The 10003-nt window shown below is 30.4% G+C and overlaps 1 protein-coding gene across 1 annotated transcript; it reads left to right on the top strand.

Annotated features, from left to right (window-relative positions):
- Positions 1-3592: 3592 nt before the first annotated feature.
- LOC133300655 (amino acid permease 3-like) lies at positions 3593-9669 on the top strand. The gene is made up of 7 exons (XM_061500227.1): positions 3593-3655; positions 6440-6563; positions 6660-6893; positions 7247-7340; positions 8200-8414; positions 8510-8649; positions 8909-9669. The coding sequence occupies exons 2-7, from the start codon at positions 6440-6442 to the stop codon at positions 9554-9556; spliced, it is 1455 nt and encodes a 484-aa protein (XP_061356211.1). The 5' UTR covers positions 3593-3655; the 3' UTR covers positions 9557-9669.
- The last annotated feature ends 334 nt before the right edge of the window (positions 9670-10003 follow it).

Genomic DNA, 10003 nt, shown 5'->3' on the forward strand with positions numbered 1-10003 from the left:
CCTTGGGAAGAATCTTTTGTTTGAGTTTGAATTATACAGTTTTGAAATTAATATAATTTTCGTCTCTTTTCTCTCCTCTTTTCTTTAATCAACCCAAGGGTTGAGGATTCCATAGTTGAATCTTGAGGACCTGCGCCTCATTTTGAACCAAATATGTTTCTCTTTCCAGCTCGGTTTGGCATCGCGCGATTGTGGGTGTTCAATCTGAGATACGCGATTGCGTTCTTAGGAAAGAGATTAACCATTAGATTTAATGGTTAGGTTGATTAACCCAATGAACTCAAGTCGAACGGGTTGATACTCCGCGATTGCTCGAGTAGACGCGCCGTATTCGACCAAACGCTAAGCGATCGCTTAGAGAGGGTTCTCAATTGGAAATAAGGATTCTGAATCAATTGAGATCAATCACGATTTGGTAATTATTTGTCCAATGATGGATATCCACATTAAATAAATATTCTAAATCTCTAAGGAAGAAGGATTACCGGATTTAAATTTAAATTATGTTTGTGAGAACAAAATATATCAAATGAGATGTCATTGCGTAGATCTCGAAAAGTTATGTGGAATCAAAAAAAGAATGACCTGAATTGGATATCTAAGTCAAAAGTTATGGCCTTCAGAAGTTTTATGATTAAATTATTATTTTTTTTGAAAAAAAATGACACGTGTCAACACCTCATGAGAGACGCCCCATTGGGGCGTCTTCCCTTTGGTGAGAGACGCCTAAAAGAGGCGTCACATGTGACACCCAAAAAAGGCGTCACATTGTGCAATAGATCCGTAATTATTTTCAAAACTGCAATAAATACGTAATTATTTAATTAAAATACAATAATTAATTTTTTTTGCCTTCATGAACATGATAGGAATAAAGAGGATAAGAGTGCCAAATAAGAGTACGATAAGATATCGGACTGATAAGCTCATATTTTATTATGTGTTTAATGTGCAGTAGATAAACAATCTGATGATAAGATAATATTATCATATCCGGTGTTTGAGACAAATCTATAGTGTCATGTAGGGGTGAAACTGGGCCGGGCCAGCCCACAGGGGCCTACGGCTCGGCCTACGTCAGGCCAGACCTGACCTAGTATATTTCGTAAAATAGGTCGAACTTGGGCTTTGAAAAAACTTGTTTATTAAAAAGGCCGTAGGCCCACTTTCACAAGGCCTGGCCTATAAGCCTACAGACCGACCTATATTGTACTATTTATTTTAAATAAAATAAAATAGAATAAGTATGGCTTGAAAAAAAAACAAAAGATATAAATTTAATCAATTGTAATTATTTATAACTTAATTATATTTGATTATATTTTAATAGAAATCTAACTTTATTTCTTATTAAGGAGGAACCAACATATCAAAATGTTAAATTGTGTATATGAATATATTAAAAAGTTTTTGGGAGAGATTATACTTACTACAAACATCATGATGTGTTGTTGGATTCATGTAATTATTTTAATTTATATAGTATGGATTTGTTTGTTGGATCTGATGAAATGTTTGTTATTTAGTTTGAGCATTTTGCTTTTGAAAATGGCTTAAATGCAGATTGTATGAATTTTGCTGTGATTCATGATTCTGTTTGGACGTTGAAATTATGATTTTTAGTTTAACAACATAATTTGAGTATTTTGTAAAGTTGATTCATGGTTCTGTTTGAAAGTTAAAAATTAACAGGTTAATGGGCTAGGCCAGGCTATTCATTTTTTTTTATAAACGGGTCAAGTCAGGCTAACAGTTAGACTCGTAATAGGCTTGGGCCAGGCCATATTAAAATTTTTTTGACGTAGGCTTGGGCTTTTCGGGGCAAAGCTTGGCCCAACCCAGTCCACTTTCACCCCTAGTTACAACCTTCTCACTTAAATTTAATTTATAAATATTTTCTAGTCCCAAATTTGGGAGGAGCAATATTTTTTTTTTTTGGAAATAAGAGGAGGAGCAATATTTTAGGATTGATGGTATAACTCATTCCTCGTTGCTCCCATTTCCATCATTAATAATCTACAATTGAATATTACCCCAAACCAAATGAAAAATAGGTGCAAAACTAATTTCCCTAAGTAATTGGAGTCATATACTTCATACTTCGTCTCAGAAATAAATAAAATGTTGTACATGCTCGGTTGAACACCGCATGTGAGAAACAATTTTAGACGTAAAATGCAGAAGCTTATGCTAAGATCCAGGGATAAATTTAAGCTCAAATCGTACACTGGAATGTATTATAAATATTCACATCCAATTAATCAGTTTTTTTATTTTAATTATAAATTTAATTATATATAATTTAGCCCCTTATATAAAAAAAAGAGAATAATATTTCTACAATTACGGAAGATAAGTTATCTGCATTTATTCTTAAAACGACATCATTTTGAGATTGAAAAATTAAATAATTATAATTACAAAGATTATAATAACCCTGAAATATATCAAAATTATAAAAATACCATGATTTTCGCCCTAAAACGACGTCGTATTATACTTACTGTAGATAACTTATCTGTATTAACTGTAGAAAAATCGAACTAAAAAACTCTGCCATTTCTTAATAATTAATAGATTAATAAAAAGTAAGTATCACAATTAATAACCTCCCTTTCTCTCTCTCTCTATATATCTATATATATATATATGTGTGTTTGTGTGGTGAAGGTTATTAACATAGGGAGTCTTTATTTTTCTCACTATATATATTTGTGTGTTTGTGTGATGGAGGTTATTAATACAGGCGGTCTTTGTTTTTCTCTCTATAAATATATAGAGAGAGAGAAAAACAAAGACTCCCTTTATTAATAACCTTCATCACACAAACACAAATATATATAGTGAGAAAAATAAAGACTCCCTATATTAATAACTTTCACCACACAAAAACACTCATATATATATATATAGAGGTAGTATTCTTAATTTTAACACTTCATCTCAGAATCGTTAGATAAAAAAGATAAAAATCAATGGTGTCACATGCTTACAAATCAGAGTCATTGATTTTTTTTATCTAACGGTTCTGAAATGAGGTGTCAAAATTAAAATTTGACATCAATGTCAAAGGATCCTACCTCATATATATATATATATATATATATATATATATATATATATATATATATATATATTTTGAATCCTGTGTAAAGTTTAAAAATCTTACTCTCCATTCAAATCGTTAATTTTCGTCCTTGTAACAATTGTCATTTATTTGAAATTAATTAATTAACTCAATAAATGACAACCATTATATGGCATAAATCAATGGTTAGGACATCAAGTAAGATTTATAAGTGTTGTCAAAAGCTTCTTCTTCTATATATATATATATATATATATATATATATATATTTAATATTTCTATAAATTATGTACTTTTAAAATGACATCGTTTTAGATTAAAAAATTAAAATTAAAAAAATGTAATTCAATGAAAAAGTGGTTGGAAACTGAGTGTGGACCGTGGCAGAGCGAATGGCGGTTGTTCCACACGCCAAATTTGACCAAATAGACAGACAGGACAGCTATAAGCAAGTGTAATGGGCGGTTCAATTTCTTGACGAGGGTCCAAAAAGAGCTGAAGGGAGGGGAATTCTCTCCTCCGAGCAAGAACAGCCGATAAACCTGGTCTTTCAATTTCACATTCTCGGTAAAGTTGCCTTCCTTCTCTTTTATTTTGATCCTGCTCTTCTCTTTTATATGCTTCTGAAATTCATTGCTGATTTCTACTTAATATGAATGCCTTATTGATCACAATACTTGGTTTTCTTTGAGTTTCACCGGAATTCAGATTCAGCTGAATGAAACTCTCTTTTATTGAACTTAACACATGTGAAAACACACCCAGCTCCTCATTATTCATGAGGATAGCACTGGATAAGAAACGATATAGATATTGGATTCCTATGTTTACATGCACATCATTTAGTCATAAAATGTTATGTAGAAACCCATGCTTTAAAAAATAACAGTAGCAAGCAAGATCTTCATTTGCAAAATGGTGCGCCTGGACGGACACCGCGACCTGAATCCTCGTACTTTTTCCATTGAGTCGAATTTGCTTGCAGATTTAAGGATGATAGGGTCTAGCCTAGGTTTTGATTTGAAACACGGAACTTGTTTGGTGCCTCCATTTTGGGTTTATGCAATTAAAGGGAAGAAAGGAGGTTATTCTTTGACTTTTAAAATTAATGCGGGGTGAAAGTGGATGGATTAGGCCAACCAGCTTAATTTTTCTCTTTCTTAGTTGGGCTTGGGATAATATATTTTACTTAAAAATAGTTTAAAGTTTAAACCTTTTGTTAATGGCCATGTTAAATTAATTTAATAGATAGATAATATGAAGTAATAATAAATGATAGATTTTTAATAGGAAATATAAATATATATATATATATATATATATATATATATATATATATATATATATATAGAGGTAGGATCCTTTGACACCAGTGTCAAATTTGAAGTTTGACACCTCATATGAGAGCAGTTAGATCAAAGAAGATCAACGACTCTGATTTGTAAGCATATAATACCATTGATCTTTTTTGATCTAACGACTCTCAGATGAGGTGTCAAACTTCAAATTTGACACCGGTGTCAAAGGATCCTATATATATATATATATATATATATATATATATATATATATATATATATATATATATATAAGATTCCTTGACACTTGTGTCAAAATTTAAAATTTGACACCAAATCTTAACCGTTGATTTTCGCCAATCAACGGTTATCATTTATTGAGCGTTACCCTTATTAATTAATCATCACTTCCCAATAAATCATACCCGTTGATTGGCGGAAATCAACGGTTAGGATTTGGTGTCAAATTTTAAAGTTTGACACCGGTGTCAAAGGATCATATATATATATATATATATATATATATATATATATATATATATATATATATAGGGGAATGCTACTCTCATTTTACATGACAGTAGCTCTCTCATGTTGCAAAGAAATCATGTGGGACACATCATTAAAAGATAAAAAAAGGAAAAAAAAAGTGGGTGAAATTTTCGATGTGAGACAACATGAGATAACTACCTCATGTAAAATGAGAGTAGTATTTCCCATATATGTATAGCAAAAATCAACACTATGTTTTCTTTCGATTAACGGGCATGATATCTCATTAAAAAGAAATAGAATAAAATTAATTTAATAGATAGATAATATGAATTAATAATAAATGAGAGATTTATAATAGGAAATAAATCTAAAAATATATAGCAAAAATCAACACTGTGTTTTCTTTGGTTAATCGCAATATACTTTGTTGGGCTTGGGATAATATATTTTACTTAAAATAGTTTAAAGTTTAAACATTTTGTTAATGGGCATGTTATGTCATTAAAAATAAATAGAATAAAATTAATTTAATAGATAGATAATATGAATTAATAATAAATGAGAGTTTTGTAATAGGAAATAAATCTAAAAATATATAGCAAAAATCAGTGTTTTCTTTGGTTAATCGAAATATACTTTGTTGGGCTTGGGATAATATGTTTGAGGGAGGTTATTTATGGGAACAAAATATTTTGCGATAATAATATTGTAATTATAAAAATTCATTAATAATATTTTCGTAAATAAATATAATTTCTTTTCAATTGTAGATTTAATTATATTTGAAAAAAAAATTCTGTTATTTTCAAAATTTATATTACAAAACAATTATGAGAATAAAAAAAATCAAGTCCAAACATATCCATAGATTTTTTTTTTTCTAGTTTCATGATTCCTCATGCATAATTAATAATATATTTTTAAAAAAGACTATTTTTAATAAAAAGAGTTTTTTGAATTTTAATTTTTTAATAAAAGTAGTAATGACTCAATTTTTTATTTTATTTTATTTATTTATTTAGGTTTCGTGGCGATCTAAATCTGAAAATTTGCATTTCTTAAAATGTAATTAAACCCCTATAAATGGGAGTGGATCGTCTCATATGGAAAAATGGTCATGTTGTCATGTTATTTGATCATAATCACTCATTGATGATGAAATAAAAGAGAGAAAAGTGTATAATTGGTCATGTGGTCATGTTATTTGATCATAATCACTCGTTGATGATGAAATAAGAGAGAAAAAATTGTATAATTTTTAAATAAGAGTTTGTGATCAAATAATATGAGCACATCATCATCACTGGATAATAGAATTCACCCCTATAAATACCCTCCATTTTCAACCCAAGAATTGATTTGTCTCAATATCGCTCACTGGTCAGCTTGCCTGGTCCGTATAATTAATTGCACTGACACGTTTCTATCGGGTACGTTTTTTTAAGTTCATCATATATTTGTGAATCCAACTCAACCCAGAGAGTTGGGACGAATAAAACAAGATTATTATCAATAGTCGCTCAGTTATATTATATCTGCTATCTCTGGTCCGTAAAAGATGGTTGGAAACGCTTCCAGACACCCTCCTCGGAATTTCGAAATCGAGGAACACACTAGAGATGGTGTCTCTTCACAAACTGACTCCAAATGCTATGACGATGATGGTCGTCTCAAACGAACAGGTACACATTAATTTATATAATATATCATTTTTTAACATTAACTTTGTTTCTTTGATTCTATGGGATGATGATATTTGATGCCTAACTATGGACCAGGAACCGTTTGGACCACAAGCTCGCACATAATAACAGCTGTGGTAGGATCTGGTGTTCTCTCTTTAGCTTGGGCCATAGCTCAGGTTGGATGGGTTGCTGGTCCTATTGTGATGCTCTTCTTCAGTGTCGTCACTTTGTATACTTCATCGCTTCTAGCTGATTGTTATCGTATTGGAGATCCCATTTCCGGAAAGAGAAATTATACATTCATGGATGCAGTTCGCACCATTCTAGGTAACATATATACATATTTCATACAATTATCGCATCGAGATAATTTTATCTTTTATACACATACAAATGTGTGATGTAAAAATGCGTGAAATTTGTACGAAGTCATGTAAAAATAAAAGAGAAAAAAAAAAAATACACGTAAAAACATTTTATGTGTATAATTGACCCTTTAATATATGAGTAGCACCATGTTACACTAAATATTTTTTTGAAATTCAAATAAGAATGACGTGGTTTTGTACTTTACTAATAAAACAATTTCTTTTTGACAATATCACCATGTACCGTGCACCGTCCATTCAAACGTTTTGTTTAAAATGGAAAGCATTAATGCATCATAATGTATTTTGCAGGCGGGTACAAAGCTACGTTTTGTGCGTTGGTTCAGTACTCAAATCTTTATGGCACTGCAATAGGATACACAATTGCTGCTTCCATTAGCATGATGTGAGTTAAACACTTTTAACGTTATCTTTGAAAATTGAAATTATGAAATTTAGAAATTGATTTTATTTATAAACGAAATATATTTAGAAAGTTACAAATTAAGAATTACTTTAATTTTAAAATCGTCTTGATTATAGTTGTAAATATAAATCAGATTTGAATAGATTTCATTTACTTTTTTTGTATTTGAATCGATAATTTTGTTCATATTAATTTGACCATATCAGCAGTTTTAAGGAAAGATAATTTATCTTTAATGTATTTCAATATGGACACGGATTTTATCATTTTTTTAATAATCAATTGCAATTAATTCTGTCATTGAAAAAGTTGCATCTTATTAATTATCATACCGTGGGTGATACAAATTATATAGCACGCGTTTCTAACTTTTAATTAGCTGGTTTCTTATCAATTAAGGCTAAGTAATAAATTCGCATAGACTTAGTACATTTCGAAGAAGTAATTTATTCCTCAACTTTTAGGTTAAGTTTATTTCTTTTTAAATTTTTTTGAATCCAAATAGTTTAAATAAAACTGTTAATTGAAATTTTTTAAAGTACAAAATAAATTAACCATGACATGTTAAGTGACTTTTTTTTTATTACATTAACCATTTAACCTACATAATTTTATTTTATATTCGATTTTTCAAAAAATTTAATAACAAATAAATTTAACTTATTATTAACAAAATGTTATTTTTTATAAAAATATCTTCAATACCGTAATTACTGCTTCTCAAAATAATATTGTATTTTATAGTTAATAGTAATATCAATGACCTCTTAATGATATTATTATCTAGTTTGATTGTGGCTGAGGGGTTTGTTTAAATTTAACTGGTTTTGGTTGACAGGGCAATAAAAAGGTCAAACTGTTTCCATTCCTCAGGCGGAAACAACCCATGTCACATTTCAAGCAACCCATACATGATCGGTTTTGGCGTAATGCAAATTTTCTTTTCTCAAATTCCTGATTTTCATGAAATGTGGTGGCTCTCAATACTTGCAGCAATCATGTCTTTCACCTATTCCACAATTGGTCTCGCTCTTGGAATTGCCAAAGTTGCAGGTTATATATTATTTGTTTCATGCAAGTTCTTTTTATGAAATAATAATAAAAAATCTCAGCTGATTTTTATTTTTTTTAAAACTGGCATGGAACAGAAACGGGTACTTTCAAGGGTAGCCTCACAGGAGTCAGCATTGGAACTGTGACAAAAGCCGAAAAAATATGGGGAATTTTCCAATCTCTTGGTGACACAGCCTTTGCCTATTCATATTCTCAAATTCTCATTGAAATTCAGGTATACTTTTTTTTTCTCTGTTTAGAAAGTATGTTTATCATATAAAGTAAGGAAAATATTATATTTACTATCTTTTTTTCTTACTACTAAATTTTAACCGTTTATTTCCGTCAATCTAACGGTTGTAATTTATGAAGTCATATTTATTAATCAATTGTTAGATTGACGAAAATCAACGATTAAAATTTAGTAAGTAAGAAAAAAAGGTAGTAAATATAACCTAACCCGTAAACTAATATATACTATTGTGACTACACAGGACACAATAAAATCTCCTCCTCCATCTGAAGCAAAAACAATGAAAAAGGCTGCAAAGATAAGTATTGGAGTGACGACAGCATTTTACATGCTTTGTGGCTGCATGGGTTATGCTGCTTTTGGAGACGCAGCACCTGGGAATCTGCTAACTGGATTTGGTTTCTATAACCCATATTGGCTTATTGATATTGCTAATGCTGCTATTGTAATTCACCTTGTGGGAGCATACCAAGTGTATGCCCAACCCCTCTTTGCCGTAATCGAGAAAGGGGCAGCAAAAAGATGGCCCAAAGTTGACACTGAATACAAAATTCCAATTCCTGGTTTACCTCCTTACAATCTAAGCCCATTAAGATTAATTTGGAGAACAGTGTTTGTTATTACAACAACTGTTCTGGCAATGTTAATTCCATTCTTCAATGACGTGTTGGGATTGCTTGGAGCAATGGGGTTTTGGCCTCTTACTGTCTATTTTCCAGTGGAGATGTATATTGCACAGAAGATGATCCCAAAATGGAGTAGAAAATGGATTTATCTGCAAGTGTTTAGTGTTGCATGCCTCATAGTATCAGTTGTGGCTGGTGCTGGCTCAGTGGCCAGTATCGTTCTTGATCTAAAGAAATACAAACCATTCAGCGTAGACTATTAAACCCCCATCCAACATCTATTGCCTCCTTGCGGGTTGTGGGTTGTGATGGTTGTGTTCTCATAATTGGTGCTCAATCAAAATTATCACTTTGGTATATTTAAGAAGAATTGGTTCTTCAAATTAATTGATGTCGAATGCTTTTGAGTTGCTTTTATTCTTCATCTTTTTAAAATAGTTTTTGAGTTTTTGTACAAATTTAGATAAATGATATTAATATTTTTTACTGCTTTGTCTTTATTTTAATTTAAAAAATTTATGTAAATATTTTTATATATATCTCTTAGTCGCGTTGTGTTTCAACTGTGTCATGTTATATCCTAAATTGGAGGAACAATTTTGAAGCCTTGATGGCATAACTCATTCTCCTTTTGCTTCCATTTCTATCATTAAAAGTCTACAATTGAATATTACCCCAAAACATATGAAAGTAATTTCCCTAGGTAATTA

Source organism: Gastrolobium bilobum, unplaced genomic scaffold (genome assembly GCF_033153095.1).
Source record: "Gastrolobium bilobum isolate Gb01-03AN ecotype WA unplaced genomic scaffold, APGP_CSIRO_Gbil_v1 utg4554, whole genome shotgun sequence".
Lineage (NCBI taxonomy): Eukaryota > Viridiplantae > Streptophyta > Magnoliopsida > Fabales > Fabaceae > Gastrolobium > Gastrolobium bilobum.

Coding starts and splice junctions, on each gene's coding strand:
- LOC133300655 (XM_061500227.1), top strand. CDS start 6,440: ATGGTTGGAAACGCTTCCAGACACCCTCCTCGGAATTTCGAAATCGAG. Junction 6,564..6,659: donor TGGTCGTCTCAAACGAACAG/GTACACATTAAT, acceptor ACTATGGACCAG/GAACCGTTTGGACCACAAGC. Junction 8,650..8,908: donor AAATTCTCATTGAAATTCAG/GTATACTTTTTT, acceptor GTGACTACACAG/GACACAATAAAATCTCCTCC.